At 49.8% G+C, this 18,226-nt stretch overlaps 1 protein-coding gene across 4 annotated transcripts in view; it reads right to left on the bottom strand.

The window, feature by feature from the left end:
* Window positions 1–18,226, bottom strand: part of LOC140734547 (sodium/hydrogen exchanger 2-like) — a 573,522-nt gene that overhangs the window by 42,128 nt on the left and 513,168 nt on the right. For all 4 annotated transcript variants that reach the window (XM_073058669.1, XM_073058670.1, XM_073058671.1 and 1 more), the window contains exon 8: window positions 768–932. In XM_073058669.1, coding sequence (XP_072914770.1) covers window positions 768–932 — 165 coding nt within the window. The remainder of the gene's footprint in view (window positions 1–767; window positions 933–18,226) is intronic.

The following is an 18,226-nucleotide window of genomic DNA, read 5'->3' as shown; positions in this document are numbered from 1 at the left end:
GTAAAAAGGTGGGGGGGGAGGAGGTTAGCTTGAAGGTGTTAGGTGAAGCCAGATGGGTGGGAAAGGTAAAGGGCTGGAGAAGAAGGAATCTGATAGGAGGAGGAGAGGGAAGGCGGAGGAGCACCAGGGGGAGGAGATAGGCAGGTGAGGAGAACAGGTAAGAAGAGTTAGGGAAAGGAAGAGAGAGAAAAACTTACTACCGAAAGGATAAATAATGTTGGAGGCTACCTAGATGGAATATGAAGTGTTGCTCCTCAATCCTGTGAGCATCCTCATTGTGACAAAAGAGGAAGCCATGGACTGACATATCGGAATGGCAATGGGAAACGGAACTAAAATGGTTGGCCACTGGGAGGTTCTACTTCTGGTGGATGTAGTGGAGATGCTTGATGTAACAGGACCAATTTACATTGGGCCTCACCAATGTAGAGGAGGCCACTTTGGGAGCATCATATACAATAGACAACACCAACAGATGTACAGGTGAAGTGTTGCCTCACCTGGAAGGATTGTTTAGAGTCCTGAATGGAGGTAAGGGAGGAGGTGAATTGGAGGAGGTAAGGGAGGAGGTGAATGGGAGGTGTTGCAATTCTGTTGCTTCAAAGGCTATAAGCCAGGAGGGAGATTAGTGGGGAGGGACAAAAGTACAAGGAAATCACAGAGGGAGCGATCCTTGCAGAAAGCAGAGAGTGATGTGGGGAATGTGTTTATTACGATCCTGTTGAAGATGTTGAAACCACAATGCTGAGTCTGCAGGATTTACTCACTGGAGACAAGGCAGGGACGGTGCACTTGTCAGCTGACCTGCCTCAGCAAGCTCAATGGCATGCTTCTTTTCCAGCTTCTGGTACAACACAACAATGCTGGATTTGGAAAGGTGTTGCTCTCTGATGAAGATCTTGTTCAGATACTTGTTGTTGAAATTTTCAAATCTGTAAGACATTGCAAAACAATATTTAGGTGGGAGGGGTGTTTCATTTTCTTGAGCTTGGACAAATACCCAAATTCTCACCAAAGCTCTCAGACCGCTGCAGTATGACATTACTGAGCTTGCAAACCTCAGTTATCAGGAAAATCAGACATTTAGTTGAAGCAAAGAAGGTTAAGATGAGATTTAAAATCATGAAACAGAAATGAGTAGAGTCTGTTTTCACTGACCAGAAGAACCAAAGGATACTTTCAAGATCAAAATATGAGCTGTTGCAAGAACTCAGCAGGTCAGGCAACATCCTTGCCGGCAAAGGCAATGCTGACATATTGAGTCAGCTGGAGGCTTGCTTTTTGCTCTTGATCTCAGCATCTGCAACCTCTTGTGTCAACACTTCCACGAGAATCACTCGGCCAAGACTAGTTCATTCTTTACATGAGCATGGGGAGCGCACACGCTGGGGCCCCAAGCAGTGATGGAGGTGTCCTCTCGTTATTCTTCTCCTAGGCAACGATGCTTCAGATTTACTACTGTATCAGCCCTGGAGGCAGCTGAGGCTGTCCAGCTGCTGTTGATGTTCCCTAGGACTGACTCCCCTCTGGTGAACAAATATACCAATGTAATGCCCTGCCAAATCGAGGCATTCTCACCACAATCACACAGAGTGTGTCAGTAGACGTTACATGCTGCTGCCCCACGGTTCTCCAGTTTATCAGTGCCTCCTCGGAAGCAGCATCTGTGTCTAGCTGAGCTGTGCTCTTTCACACAGACCCAGTCCCTGCATCCACCATCTGCTCTTGCTCAGTGGTGAAGGGTGAGTCACCAGGCAGTTTGAAAAAAACAACTTCCTGTTAAAATTGATATCCTGAAAGGCTAGTGCATGATCTGCCAGTGCCTACTGGTGATCTTCCCTCAGCCGAACAGTTGCCTACTGGTGATCTTCCCTCAGCGAACAGTTGCCTACTGGTGATCTTCCCTCAGCCGAACAGTTGCCTACTGGTGATCTTCCCTCAGCGAACAGTTGCCTACTGGTGATCTTCCCTCAGCCGAACAGTTGCCTACTGGTGATCTTCCCTCAGCCGAACAGTTTCCAGCAGAACTCTTCAGCTCTAACCCTGTATGCTGATAACAAGGGGATAGCCACTGACCCCACTGTTTGAGGCAAGATCACAGCAACACGGCTTCAGTCAGTGAAACTCATGTTGGAGTTAACATGAAGTGGCCTCAAGTAGCTGAAATAACAGTTAAAATTTTGCCTTCCTCTGGAAGCAGTTCATTCTTCCTGTTTATCTTTTTAACATTCAGAAATAAACTGAAATAAATAGATAAATAAACAGATCATATAGAAAATAAGATTTTCCACCCTTTCAGAGAGCAACAGCTCGTACTCCCCTATGGCTGACTGTATTCCTCCCTGTCTACCTGCAATAACCACCTTACAAAGTTATCTCGAGCCTATGCTTTACTTCAACAAAACTACAGTCTGGGAGGGAAGATGTCGAGGAACGGTAATTTAAAGAAATGAACAACCATTGGAACTGGTTAGAAGAGCTCTTTCAAATTATAGTTGGTGTCAATATGTAGACCTACTGTTCTTCAACCTAGTTAAACACAGAGGCAGATGATTAAGTTTATCATCATTCAACAATACACACGTATACAGCTAAACGAAACATCATTCCTCTGGGGTCAAGGTGTAAAACACAGTACATATCGTTGTAATAAAGCACAATAGAGTCACAGAATAACATTAGCTCAGTTCCCGGAGTGACATGGCCTGATGATTGATGGTGCATAGGATTTTCCCCTGGGGCCACATTTCCATAAGAACAAGCACAGAGCTTGCTGGGTCAGTTGCAGCTAAAGATATTCCAGTTTGTTTTCCAAGGTGTGAATATTGGGGAGCAGTACTGACGGGGTAACCAGCAAGCAGCAGTTAGCCATTTAACCTCGCATTGATTCCAGCAGGCTTACCACTCTTCTCTTTTCCCCCACAACGCTCCCGGCAGCTCCTGCCCTGGGTAGCTATAACAGGGTACGATGGGATGAAGGGCCTGGTCTAAGCAGTAACCCAGTGCTACGCAGCTCCTCTGCTGTTGGTGTCACTAATGAACTGGACTTACAGTATTTGAGTTATTAATATTCAACAGCATCTTGAAATCATAAGAAAAATGTGTAAGACAAACATTCAGACCGGAGAGGCCACTACGACTAAGCGTGCCACCATCTTACCAGAAGTGTAAACTCACCGCATTGGAGCACAGTATTATATACAGGCACACCAACGTCAACCATCTCTTCATCATTTTACAACATCAAACAAATATTAACCTGCCGTTGGAAAGTGACAGACCTGGGCATCGCATAATGGTTAGCACGACACTGTACAGCCCGGACCACTGGAATCTGGAGTTCTGTTCCCACAACCTCTGTAAATGAGTTTCTATGTTCTTTCCCATGTTTCCCTCTGGGTGCTCTGGGTTCCTCCCACAGTCCAACGATGTACTGGTTGGTCGTTAATTGGTCATTGGAAATTGTCCCGTGATTCGGCAAGGGTTAAAGCGATGATTCGCTGGGTGGAGTGGCTCAAAGGGCTGGAAGGGCTTTTTCTACGCTCTCTTTCTAAATAAAAACAAAATCTGCCCAGATTAAGTTGCTGAGTACTTGCCAATGCTTTTCCCAGAGTTCTACAATGAAAGTGCTGTGCCTCATCATCATAGCCACTGACATATTCCCTTTCACACTGTCATACTCCTACAGAACAGTGTGGGCCAAGTTCCTTGGTGTGCACGTAACAAAGATCTAACACCTCCTCATTAGTCACGGAGGCACAGCAGTGTCTACACATTCTGAGGAGATTGAGGCGTGCAAGCCTCCCCACTCCACTTGTAACACCTTTCTACAGGAGCACTAAGATGTTCTGTCTGGCTGCATCAATGTGTGGCACAGAGGCTGCGAGGCATCGGACTGCAGACCCTACAGAGAACAATGAGAACTGCCAGCAAATCTCTCCCCTCTCCTTGTGACACTTTCCTGGAGCAATCTATAAGAAGGGCCCAAAGCATTGTTGAGGATCCCAACCACCCATCCCACCATCTCTTTGACCCACTCCCTTCAGGAAGGAGGTCCAGGAGCATCAGGACTAGGACTGCAGACCGGGTAAGAGCTTCTTCCCCAGGCTCTGAGACTATGAATACCCTGCCACCACTGAGCTCGTGTCATTCAGCCTGCCAGCTGTTTGCTGTTTTATTTTATTTAGACATGCAGCCTGGAACAGGCCATTCTGGCCCAACAAGCTGTGCCAGCCCACTCAGCAACCACCAATTTAACGGTAGTCTAACAGTAGGACAATTTACAGTGACCAGTTAATGTCTGGAGACTGTGGGCAGAAATGGGAGCACCCAGAGGACACTGACTTGGTTCACGGGGAGAACATACAAACTGGTTACAGGCAGCGTCAGAGTTCCGGAATGCCCCAAGCTGGAACTGAATCACACTCTAAGCGTCTTGCCCTTACTGTAATGGTCACTGTTCACCTCTGCTGCACTTTGCCTGAGCTAGGGCTTTTCCTTTTTGGAGTGAAGGAGGATGAGAGGTGACTTGATAGAGGTGTATAACATGATGAGAGGCAGAGATAGAATGGACTTCAGTGCCTTTTCCCCAGGACAGCAATGGCTAATACCAAAGGACATTGTTTTAAAGTGAGTGGAGGAAGGTTCGGGGGGAGATGCTGGAGGTAGTTTATTTGCACAGAGCGCCATAAGTTCCTGAAACACACTTCCAGCATGATGGTGGATGCTGATGTTGAGAGACATTTAAGGGAATCTAATGTAAATATACAGATGATATTTTATTGACTTATTTGTCATAATATTTTGGTTTATGTGCTGTGTATGATATATGTATTGTTGTGCACATGGTCTGGAGGAACGTTGTTGTGTTTAGTTGTACAGTATGTACAGTTAGAGCATGATGAAGTGGAACATTGTCCAGAGGAATATTGTTGTGTTTACTTGTACAATGTGTACTCAGATGATGATAAACTTGAACATGAACTTGAATGGGCACTTCAGTCCATGATGTTTTGTCAACTTTATAACACGCTCCACAATCATTCTAACCCATCCCTCCTACATGGCCCAACCTCTCCATTTCACTTTCCTCTTTATACTAACACAAGATGCTCTTAAATGTCTCTCAACATCAACATCCAACACCACCCTGGTGTCAGGAGTGGGATGCGAGCCGGACGACGAGATTGAAGAGCTACGACATCGGATAGAGTGCCTTAAGGGTAAGACGAGGGACCGAGCTGTATGCCTCCCCCGCAGCCATAGGCAGGGCTCGTGAAGATGGGACCTGGGGACTGAGTATCGAGCCTTCCCAGGGAGCCCCGACGGAGCAAGCGTCCCCAGGCTCCCCAACCTGGGGGACAGAACGGAACACCACACCGGCGAACCCAAGACGCTGCAGCCATGGGCAGGGCTCGTGAAGACGGGACCTGGGGACTGAGTATCGAGCCTTCCCAGGGAGCCCCGACGGAGCAAGCGTCCCCAGGCTCCCCAACCCGGGGGACAGAACGGAACACCACACCGGCGAACCCAAGACGCCGCACCCATGGGAGGATGGGCACCATGACAGACGCCGCCGGAGCAATAGGAAGATCCAAGGGCCTCGACGATTTGCGCCTCAAGGTCCACACTGAATCTCCACAGTAACGCAAGTCAAACTTGCCGAACAGCACAACCGGTGGAGGCTCTACCGAGACAGCGGTGCACCTTGCCTTGCTACTGGAGGGAGATGCCCTGCGGGCCCTCCTCGACCGAATGGCTGCAGAGCAGCATGACCACAGGGCGCTTGAAGTGGTGCCGGAGCGGTGTTATGAGCAGAGGCCGAGGGCGGAAGCAATGAGGGAAGAACTGTGCAGCAGACGGCGCCGTATGGGGGAAAGTCTGGGGGCATTGGCAGCGAATCTCCGTCACTGTGGCCACCCCGAGTTCCCTCCTACCGCCCTGGAAGAGATGGCCCTCCACGCCTTTGTAAAGGTGCTTGCGCCTTCGGCAGCTTGTTCGCTTGATGTCACCATCATCGCTGGACGAGGCTGAGAGGGCAGAAGTAATTTTAGCTCCTCGAGGCATTCCAACACGCAGCGAGACCGGTTTGTCACCAAGGGTGTGGAGGAGCCCGTAAAACAGGTCCAACCCCGCCGCGGTCCACGAAACGACCTCAGCGACTGATGCGGTGAGGCAGGTCATTTGGCCCGGGAATGCCCCACACCAGCACCTCGCCACGGCCCAGCGCAGCCATCGGGAAACGAGTCCTCCAGCAGACCCCTCCGGTGGGCCGTTTGGGGGGAGCGCAAGTCTTATACGTGGACTGCGTGGTGGGGGGAGGTGCATCAGATGCCGGGCGTTGGTGGACACGGGCTCAGCCATCACCATCACCCATCCCGGTGTCCTCCCCAACACGAGTCAACCACCCCCGCCTGGGTGGACACCGCCGGCGGTCCAGCTGGCTGTGGTGAGCGGTAACTGTGCTGCAATGTGAGGGAAGAGGACGGGGGTGCAGTGCTGCTGTACTCGGAGCTCATCAAAAAGTCAAAATAAACAAGCGGGGAATTTAACAGCGGCCGCATATTAAATAGAGGGAATTTTATGGAAGTGGGGGTTGGGGAGAGAGGTTAGTGGCTGGTGGGGAAAATACCACTAATAACATTAGGATAGGATATTTGATCGTTTTTGGTGAAATCCTGGAGCTGTGACTGTTTTTATTTAGGTTATTTGTGAAATTCGTCCTCGCTAGGCCCGTTGTTGTCCCAGCATACCCTGATGTAGCCTCCCGCCATTTCACAGATCCTCAGTCTCTGTTCAGCTGAGGGACGACTGTACACATGTGTGAGCATTTTTCCGCTCTTTCCAATGGGTACCACTGGATTCCAGGTAGGAGCTATATAAGCAAGGAATGAACATTGAAACCCAAGGCTAAAACTCAAAAATAATGACAGAAAATTCACTGCTCGCTTATCTTCGACCTGATTTTGATGAAATATTCAAGGTAATCTTCCAAAATCCTCTTCTACACCTGGATAAAGTGAATTTAGTTTTGTTACAAGCCAAATGGAAAAAAAAACATTTCCAGGCTATAAGCTAGTTTTATATTATTTCAACTATCATTAATAGCTGATCAACCCCTTGGCCTAGTTCCACCAACTGTAGTTGATTGGAAAGTGGCTCTTTTTCTCTTTGTGTTGATAGGAAGAAGAAGAATTTAGTGAGGCAATGACTGAGACAAGACGTATTTCCAAACCTCCCAAATGGTTGCTCTCCTCCCCGTTAACATTTGTCACTTCCAAAATAACAATTTTTTTATTCGTATAGATACAATAATTTATGTAAAGATTCAAGCTTCTTTAACTTTTTATGTATTTAAAGACTAAACAGGATCTGTATTGGTCTAATCATTTAATACCCGTTGTGTGAGGATATTGTGAGTATCGACGCTCACAGGTAAACTTCCTGTCCAACCATTTCTGCGAGAGAAATGGTACAAGGCAGAGTTGCCAACCTACTGCTTTTGATACTAATATTCAATAATATTCATGGCTTTAGACGTTCATTAGACATTCTTATTTTATACTTGATTACTTGTTTCCAATTTAGGTGGCTAAAAGTGTAAAAAGCTTATTTGCTTTTTTTTTGTTATTTTTATACCTGTTTAGGAACACTGCTGAGCACTGCGGGACCTGCTGTCTGCTCTGATTCAGTCATATTAGTAAGGCTATATCTGTGGTGGTCCGTGGATTACTCGCTTATACAAAAGTAAATTTTTCTCACTAACAATCCTATGGCTTCTAAGCAAACAATGTTAACTTCTTTCTTTCATAAACAAGCTGAGGGGTGTAACAAGAATAACGTACAAGAGACAAAATCTCTGTTTCGCCTGTTTCTAGTTCAAACTTTCTAACCGTGTCCAAATGCAGTTCTAAAAGTAATGGTCCTTTGAAGTCGGGCTTGTATCCCTGTTCACATGTTTTATTGCACCATTTATACATTGAAATGTGATAGGTTATAGTCTTGTTAATGTCTTAACTATCACTATATTTCTGTACAGCCCTGGAATTAATATTTCTTTCATCTTGGTTTAGTGCTTGACATTATAAGAAGATATATATATATATTTATATATATATGTATATATAAATAAAAATGTCACACTCAATTTTTGTGTACCTGTTCATTACATGAATGGGGCAAGGAAGTTGCCCAGTACATGAAATGCGCAGGTACACAAATTGGGTGTGACATACAAGGGGCGATTCATAAGTTCGGGGACTAAGGTGGAAGGAGTCAATTTTAGAAAACCTAACAATTTTCTATTATCTGAAACAGAAATACCACAAAAGTTGTTAACTCAAAACTTTCTCCATAATCATTCAAAGAGTAACAACAGCTGTATAACTTTAGGCCATGAACTTATCAATCACCCTGGTACAGCTCCGGCACCTAGAACACTGGCACGGTACCCGCTGACGAGGAGGCTGCGCATTGCAGTGGGGAGAAACGCAGCAGAGCACGAGGTGTGGCTCGCTGACATCCGAGAGTCCTGCATCCTTGGCCTCGACCTGCTGTTCGGCTGGGGGGCCCGTGTGGATGTGTTGGGGGCAACACTATTCAGTGCTGAAGCCTTGGCTCTCTGGCAGGACAGCTTCAGGACCCAGCGACAGCAGCAACCACCTCCGGTTTCACAGCAGCCCAGCAAAACACAGCTGAACCAGGAGCAAGCAAGAATGACCGCCATGGACCAGAGATCCTGTGTTGGCCCAGGTGAGGGAATGGCTGAGTGTGGGATTCCGACCAGTTGGAGTGAGCAGAGGTCTCCGCTCTGGACCCAGAGACCAAAGCCCTGTACTCGCAGTGGTGAACGCTGGGGGCGTGCGACGGGTGGCAGTTATCCGACGGTGATAGACTCTTGTAGCTGGTGGTCCCCAGGGGCGATGCTGCGGTCGACTCTCGGGCTGGTGGGGGCCGGCCATCTTGGAGTTGCAAAGACGTTGGGTAGGCTGCGTGAACACTTCGACTGGCCTGGGTACAGGCGGGATGTGGAGCTGTTCATGCACTGCTGCGACGCCTGCACATCCCAGAAGGGGCCAGGCTGCCAGTCTGGGGTGCCAATGCAGCAGTACATGGTGGGGATGCCAGTATGGGTCCACAGCCCCTCACGGAAGAAGGAACTATTCCCCCAGGCTTGGAAACCTCTGAAGGGGGCCTGGAGAGGTGCTCAGCTGCATCTCTGATGTGAAATATCGGGTGTGGTTGCCTGAGCGGTGGGAGTCAGTCGTGCTGCACCGGGACCAGCTGGCATGTTGTCAGTCTTCAGGCAGCACTGACCCAGAGAGGCTGAAGGAAGGAAGTGACTCTCCGGGTGCCCTGCCCCTTGCCTCGCATAAACAGGCGGCAGTGTCGATGCCCACCTGAACTTTTGGACTTTGCTATGAACTCTGGGGTTGCTGGGGACGGCTGACACCTTGGGTGGGGGCAGTGTGACCCTCCTGGAAGGGGCGTTTTCGACAGCCCACCTCTGCATTTCTAATGACCAGTACTGTTTATTGTTCTTGTGTTAAAATGGTTTTGTGGGATTATGGTGGGAAGTTCCAGTTCAGTTATTGTTACATTTTAGCTTGGGTTATACAGTTATTTGCTTGTGTATTTGTGGGTCACCCTGACTGTAACGGGTGTGTGATGATCACCTCCCCCGTCTGTGTTAGACTGATCAGGTTCTCTCTCCGAGTCATGGTGCCCCATCTGCTTTGTGTCTATCACAGTAAAACTGTTGTTGAGTTCAAAGAACTTCCTCATCTGTCATTATGGACCAAGTACACGCCACAGTATAAATAACGTTGAAAGAGAACAGAGACAGTTTACAAGGATGTTACTGGGACTTGAGGACCTGAGTTATATGGAAAGATTGAAAAGGTTAACACTTTATTTCCTGGAATGTAGAAGATTGAGAGGAGAATTGATAGAGGTGTGCAAAACAATGTGGGGTATAGATAGTGTAAATGTGAGCAGGCTTTTTCTGCTGAGGATGGGAGAGACTACAAGTAGGTCATGGGTTAAGTGTGAATGATGAAATGTTTAAAGAGAACATGAGGGGAAATTTCTTCACTCAGAGAGTGGTGAGAGTGTGGAACGAGCTGCCAGCACAAGTGGTGGGAGTGATTTGAATGTCAATGTTGAAGAATAGTTTGGATAGGGACATGGATGATAGGTGTTTAGAGGGCCGAGTGCAGCCCAATGGGACTAAGCAGTTTAAATGGTTTAGCACAGACTGAACGGGCCAAAGGGCCTATTTCAGCACTGTAGTTTTCTGTGACTCTGTGACATGTTCTCTAATCCAGATATCATCCTCCTCAGCTATTTAGAGCTGGGGTGAATAAATATGGCTTCAAGCAGAGTAATTTGAAAGCTGTGGATTTGTTTTAAAACAGGATCAATACACTTGTGGATATTAGGGATACGGGGATATTGGACTATTATTGGAAAATGGTACAGGTTTAGATCAGCCATGATGGTAGTGAAAAGCAGAGCAGGTTCCTGGGGTCTAACCCAGTTCCCATCTCCTCTGTCCTTACCAGCAGGGTGACAGATCCATGCTGATCAGTCACACAACGATGGATGAGTAGTTATCTGTACCTAACCTTAGTGACGGACCTCCAGTGATCATTAATGTGTAGATACAAAACAGTAACATGCCCTTCAGCCCAGCAAATCCATACTGACCCTCACCTACTGATTTACATAAATGTTATTTTTATTCTCCCCACATTTCCATCAACTCTTCCCATATTCTATCATTCACCGAAGCGGTGAGGCAATTTACATTGGCCTAGTAACCTAGCAGGCTGCATACCATTGTGATGTGGGCACGATCCGGAACACCTACTGGACCTACATGGTCACAGAGAGAACAGACAGCACTTGAGATTAGTTCTCCAGCACTGTGAAGCAGTGACCCGCATCTAACCTTGTCAAAATGCAACTGATTCAAGAGCTCTGGTGTCTCTCCTCTGCATGGAGAGCTGGGAAATCTTTAGAGGGCCACTTTCTGTTTTCTGTTCTTCTGCCGCCGCCTTCTTCCTCCTGAAGTAAGAGAGTGTGCAACCCTGCGAGTGGGTACAGATTTTACACAATGGATTGGACAGTTAATATACTGACTGTCTGAGGAAGGAAGAAATTGTGCCAACATTAGGGACAGAGATGCTCGTGGATCATCAGGATGATAAATGATTATTGTACTTATCAGGCATGTGCAGGTGATGACAGAATAACCATGTGCAGGGAAAGATGCAGAAAAAGAACTGAGGGTTATATGGTCAACTTACCTTTCCTAACTTACCTACGAGTTTAACATCTTTACTCCACTGAAACTAGGAGGCGGGCACCGGGGTTCCCCTGACATTCCTCCAGCACCCATTACACTATGTGGCAACACTTTTTTCTCATTGTATCTGTTTGCTGCTTCTCAAAGACCAAACACAGAGATGTAGAGCTCTGATTAATATGGGCCGCAGCTTTTGACCAGACAACATCCATTGACCAAGTCCCATTTCTCTTGCTTCCAATCTCTGCTTCCTGTCAATGTCAGAGGATTCTCATCTCTGCACCATGCAGCCAAGCCAAACCCAAAATAAAATGCTAATGGAGTTGCTCTGTAAAATATAACTGAAAGATGCATTAAGCTTATTTCTAACATTTTGATGATTTATCGGAACACCCACGTTGCTGTGGACGTGTACTTTGCAGAACAACACTTCATCGAGCCTGAAGTTGAAGCAGTTATTACCATGTCAACGTGAGTGCGCATCACACATAAAGAAGGGCGACATTTCCTACAATCTGTACTTAGTTTTTATTTCTGCTTTGTATTCATATATCACCATTTACACTGAGTACAGCCAGGGACTTCAGTACATTAGTAACAAACTGCAAAATAAGAAACGACGAAGGGCCACAAAATAAGAGAGACCAAATACCAAAAACAAGGTAACCGAAGGCTCAGAGCCACTGGTTCAGGCTGGCTGGTTTGTATGAGTGAACAAGGACAGTGGGTGAGAGCTGGATTGACTGCAGCTGATGAGTCGGAAATGAGTGACAGGTGACTCCTGTTAGCTGGGTGGAGCAGATGCTTCTTCCATGTAGAAGAGTTAGAAGCAGCTCAGCATCGCAGAAAGTTCTCCACTTGATGATTGTCTCTTTGTGACTGTCATTGTTCTGCTGGCGATAGCCAGAGGAAAAGCTCCCTGGGGTACAGGGGATGGAGCAGAAAGCTCACCCGATGTAGACTCCAGTGCAACACAATGTCCTGGGGAAAGCCGGGGAGATGAATAACATGTTAGAGAACATGGTCCACCATCTCAGTGGCTGACAGCAATTTAGCAAGAGCAGTGAAGTGGACACTACTGTCATGATCACTGTGACCCCATTGCAAAGATGCAAACCTGTGGTGAAATCCATGGTGATGTGGAACCACCTGGTGTTAAAGGACGGGCAAGGACTGCAGGAGCCCAGAGGGATGCTGGTGGCAGGAGATGGACTGGTCACATTGAGGTCAGGCAGCAATGAACTGACATACGTCTGTGATCACGGTCAGCCAACAGAACCAAAATCACAGGACTGGCAGTGGCACATACATGGTGTGGTCAGGTGTGTCGGCTGGAGCGGGCTCAGGCTGTAGGGCCTGGCAGATCTGGTTTGCAAGGTCCCAGATGATCGTGATGGAGATCTGTAAGGTTGAAATAATGGGCTGAGGGTTGATTTCCATTTCAGCTGGGTTGAAATATCATGATAGGACATCTACCTTAGTCTTCTTGGACCTGGGTCAGTAGGAGAAGGTGGAGCTGAATTGTAAAGAAGCGAGCCTAGGGACTCTGCCATGGGTTGAGTTGGTGGGTCTGTTGAACTGATCTGAGGTTCTGGTGGTCAAACCAGATCAGGAAGGGCTTGATGTTTCCCATCGGCCATTGTTTCCACTTCTCCCAGGCCCATTTGGTGGCGAGTAGTTCCCAGTCTCCTAAACACTGTGTAGAGCTGAATTTGCACGAAAAGAAGGCTCAGGGGAGTGTCTTCCTGTCTGGTCCTCAGAGAAGATGAGAATGTCGAAGAAGTAGATGAGATGAACACAGATCTGTATAGCATGTCTCAGAGAGTCTGGTTGATGAAGGCTTGGAAAATGGCTGGACTGTTGGAAATTCTGACAGGCTTCTCCAGGAATTCTGAGTGACCAGTGGGAGTTACGATGACATCCGCCATTCTTCTCCAGCAGATGTGCATCAGGTTGTACGCACTCTGTAGATCCAGTTTGGAGAAGTTGTGGCCCCCGTGGAGTGTTTCAAATACACTGTCCAGTTTGGAGAAGATGTGGCCCCCATGGAGTGTTTCAAATACACTATCCAGTTTGGAGAAGATGTGGCCCCCATGGAATGTTTCAAATACACTATCCAGTTTGGAGAAGATGTGGCCCCCGTGGAGTGTTTCAAATACACTATCCAGTTTGGAGAAGATGTGGCCCCCGTGGAGTGTTTCAAATACACTATCGAGTTTGGAGAAGTTGTGGCCCACGTGGAGTGTTTCAAATACACTATCCAGTTTGGAGAAGTTGTGACCCCCGTGGAGTGTTTCAAATACACTATCCAGTTTGGAGAAGTTGTGGCCCCCGTGGAGTGTTTCAAATACAGTATCCAGTTTGGAGAAGTTGTGGCCCACGTGGAGTGTATCAAATACACTATCCAGTTTGGAGAAGTTGTGACCCCCGTGGAGTGTTTCAAATACACTATCCAGTTTGGAGAAGTTGTGGGCTCTGTGCAGTCTTGCAAATGCATGATCGACTTTGGTGAATATGTGGTCCCAGTGGAATGTTTCAAATGCATTATCCAACAAGGAGAGAGGGTAGCTGTTTTTAATGCTGATATTGCTGAGCCCACCAATCTTTGACATACTGTTGATGGGTGGGTACTGTGGGAAAGGGGACTGGGTCAGAGTGCCTACACTGCTGATCAGTGGGTTCTGTGGGAGTGGGGACAGAGTGCCTACACTGTTGACTGGTGGGTTTAGTGGGAGTGGGGACAGTGTGCCTACACTGTTGACTGGTGGGTTCTGTGGGAGTAGGGACAGTGTGCCTACACTATTGATGGGTGGGTTCTGTGGGAGTGGGGACTGTGTGCCTACACTGTTGACTGGTGGGTTCTGTGTGAGTGGGGACTGTGTGCCTACACTGTTGACGGTTGGGTTCTGTGGGAGTGGGGACAGTGTGCCTACACTGTTGACGGGTGGGTTCTGTGCGAGTGGGAACAGTGTGCCCACACTGTGGACAGGTGGGTTCTGTGGGAGTGGGGACTGTGTGCCCACACTGCTGATCGGTGGGTTCTGTATGAGTGGGGACTGTGTGCCCACACTGTGGACGGGTGGGTTCTGTGGGAGTGGGGACTGTGTGCCTACACTGTTGACGGGTGGGTTCTGTGGGAGTGGGGACTGTGCGCCTACACTGTTGACTGGTGGGTTCTGTGGGAGTGGGGACAGTGTGCCCACACTGTTGACGGGTGGGTTCTGTGGGAGTGGGGACTGTGTGCCTACACTGTTGACTGGTGGGTTCTGTGGGAGTGGGGACAGTGTGCCCACACTGTGGACGGGTGGGTTCTGTGGGAGTGGGGACAGTGTGCCAACACTGTTGACGGGTGGGTTCTGTGGGAGTGGGGACAGTGTGCCCACACTGTGGACGGGTGGGTTCTGTGGGAGTGGGGACTGTGTGCCCACACTGCCGATCGGTGGGTTCTGTATGAGTGGGGACTGTGTGCCCACACTGTGGACGGGTGGGTTCTGTGGGAGTGGGGACAGTATGCCAACACTGTTGACGGGTGGGTTCTGTGGGAGTGGGGACAGTGTGCCTAAACTGTTGATGGGTGGGTTCTGTGGGAGTGGGGACAGTGTGCCCACACTGTGGACGGGTGGGTTCTGTGGGAGTAGGGACAGTGTGCCTACACTGTTGACGGGTGGATTCTGTGGGAGTAGGGACAGTGTGCCTACACTTTTGACGGGTGGGTTCTGTGGGAGTGGGGACTGTGTGCCTGCACTGTTAACGGGTGGGTTCTGTGGGAGTGGGGACAGTGTGCCTACACTGTTGCCGGGTGGGTTCTGTGGGAGTAGGGACAGTGTGCTTACACTTTTGACTGGTGGGTTCTGTGGGAGTGGGGACTGTGTGCCTACACTGTTAACGGGTGGGTTCTGTGGGAGTGGGGACAGTGTGCCTACACTGTTGCCGGGTGGGTTCTGTGGGAGTAGGGACAGTGTGCCCACACTGTTGACGGGTGGGTTCTGTGTGAGTGGGGACAGTGTGCCCACATTGTTGACGGGTGGGTTCTGTGGGAGTGGGGACAGTGTGCCCACACTGTGGACAGGTGGGTTCTGTGGGAGTGGGGACTGTGTGCCCACACTGCTGATCGGTGGATTCTGTGTGAGTGGGGACTGTGTGCCCACATTGTTGACGGGTGCGTTCTGTGTGAGTGGAGACAGTGTGCCCACATTGTTGACGGGTGGGTTCTGTGGGAGTGGGGACAGTGTACCCACACTGTTGACGGGTGGGTTCTGTGGGAGTGGGGACTGTGTGCACACTGTTGATGGGTGGGTTCTGTGTGAGTGGGGACAGTGTACCCACACTGTTGATGGGTGGGTTCTGTGGGAGTTGGGACTGTGTGCACACTGTTGATGGGTGGGTTCTGTGTGAGTGGGGACAGTGCACCCACACTGTTGATGGGTGGGGTCTGTGGGAGTGGGGACTGTGTGCCTACACTGTTGACGGGTGGGTTCTGTGGGAGTGGGGACTGTGTGCACACTGTTGATGGGTGGGTTCTGTGTGAGTGGGGACAGTGTACCCACACTGTTGATGGGTGGGTTCTGTGGGAGTTGGGACTGTGTGCACACTGTTGATGGGTGGGTTCTGTGTGAGTGGGGACAGTGCACCCACACTGTTGATGGGTGGGGTCTGTGGGAGTGGGGACTTTGTGCCTACACTGTTGATGGGTGGGATCTGTGGGAGTGGGGACAGTGTGCCTACACTATTGACTGGTGGGTTCTGTGGGAGTGGGGACTGTGTGCCTACACTGTTGATGGGTGGGTTCTGTGGGAGTGGGGACTGTGTGCCTACACTGTTGATGGGTGTGTTCTGTGGGAGTGGGGACTGTGTGCCTACACTGTTGATGGGTGGGTTCTGTGGGAGTGGGGACTGTGTGCCTACACTATTGACTGGTGGGTTCTGTGGGAGTGGGGACTGTGTGCCTACACTGTTGATGGGTGGGTTCTGTGGGAGTGGGGACTGTGTGCACACTGTTGACTGGTGGGTTCTGTGGGAGTGGGGACTGTGTGCCTACACTGTTGACTGGTGGGTTCTGTGGGAGTGGGGACTGTGTGCCTACACTGTTGACGTGTGGGTTCTGTGGGAGTGGGGACTGTGTGCACACTGTTGATGGGTGGGGTCTGTGGGAGTGGGGACTGTGTGCCTACACTGTTGACGTGTGGGTTCTGTGGGAGTGGGGACTGTGTGCACACTGTTGACTGGTGGGTTCTGTGGGAGTGGGGACTGTGTGCACACTGTTGACTGGTGGGATTTGTGGGAGTGGGGACAGTGTGCCTACACTGTTGACTGGTGGGTTCTGTGGGAGTGGGGACTGTGTGCCTACACTGTTGATCGGTGGATTCTGTGTGAGTGGGGACAGTGTGCCCACATTGTTGACGGGTGGGTTCTGTGTGAGTGGGGACAGTGTACCCACACTGTTGATGGGTGGGGTCTGTGGGAGTGGGGACTGTGTGCCTACACTGTTGACTGGTGGGTTCTTGGGAGTGGGGATTGTGTGCACACTGTTGATGGGTGGGTTCTGTGCGAGTGGGGACAGTGTACCCACACTGTTGATGGGTGGGGTCTGTGGGAGTGGGGACTGTGTGCCTACACTGTTGACTGGTGGGTTCTGTGGGAGTGGGGACTGTGTGCCTACACTGTTGACGGGTGGGTTCTGTGGGAGTGGGGACAGTGTGCCTACACTGTTGACTGGTGGGTTCTGTGGGAGTGGGGACTGTGTGCCTACACTGTTGACGGGTGGGTTCTGTGGGAGTGGGGACTGTGTGCCTACACTGTTGACGGGTGGGTTCTGTGGGAGTGGGGACTGTGTGCCCACACTGTTGACTGGTGGGTTTTGTGGGAGTGGGGACAGTCTGCCTACACTGTTGACTGGTGTGTTCTGTGGGAGTGGGGACTGTGTGCCTACACTGTTGACGGGTGGGTTCTGTGGGAGTGGGGACTGTGTGCCTACACTGTTGACGGGTGGGTTTTGTGGGAGTGGGGACAGAGTGCCTACACTGTTGACTGGTGGGTTTTGTGGGAGTGGGGACAGTGTGCCTACACTGTTGACTGGTGGGTTCTGTGGGAGTGGGGACTGTGTGCCTACACTGTTGATCGGTGGGTTCTGTGGGAGTGGGGACAGTGTGCCTACACTGTTGACTGGTGGGTTCTGTGGGAGTGGGGACTGTGTGCCTACACTGTTGACTGGTGGGTTCTGTGGGAGTTGGGACTGTGTGCCTACACTGTTGACTGGTGGGTTCTGTGGGAGTGGGGACTGTGTGCCTACACTGTTGACGGGTGGGTTTGTGGGAGTGGGGACAGTGTGCCTACACTGTTGACTGGTGGGTTCTGTGGGAGTGGGGACTGTGTGCCTACACTGTTGACTGGTGGGTTCTGTGGGAGTTGGGACTGTGTGCCTACACTGTTGACTGGTGGGTTCTGTGGGAGTGGGGACTGTGTGCCTACACTGTTGACGGGTGGGTTTGTGGGAGTGGGGACAGTGTACCTACACTGTTGACTGGTGGGTTCTGTGGGAGTGTAGACTGTGTGCCTACACTGTTGACGGGTGGGTTTGTGGGAGTGGGGACAGTGTACCTACACTGTTGACGGGTGGGTTCTGTGGGAGTTGGGACTGTGTGCCTACACTGTTGATGGGTGGGTTCTGTGTGAGTGGGGACAGTGTACCCACACTGTTGACGGGTGGGTTCTGTGGGAGTTGGGACTGTGTGCCTACACTGTTGACGTGTAGGTTCTGTGGGAGTGGGGACTGTGTGCACACTGTTGACTGGTGGGTTTTGTGGGAGTGGGGACTGTGTGCCTACACTGTTGACTGGTGGGTTCTGTGGGAGTGGGGACTGTGTGCCTACACTGTTGATCGGTGGGTTCTGTGGGAGTGGGGACTGTGTGCCTACACTG

Source organism: Hemitrygon akajei, chromosome 10, assembly GCF_048418815.1.
Source record: "Hemitrygon akajei chromosome 10, sHemAka1.3, whole genome shotgun sequence".
In the NCBI taxonomy this organism is placed as follows: Eukaryota; Metazoa; Chordata; class Chondrichthyes; order Myliobatiformes; family Dasyatidae; genus Hemitrygon; species Hemitrygon akajei.
Note: the sequence above shows the minus strand (reverse complement) of the source record. Positions and strands in the feature narration are given on the sequence as shown.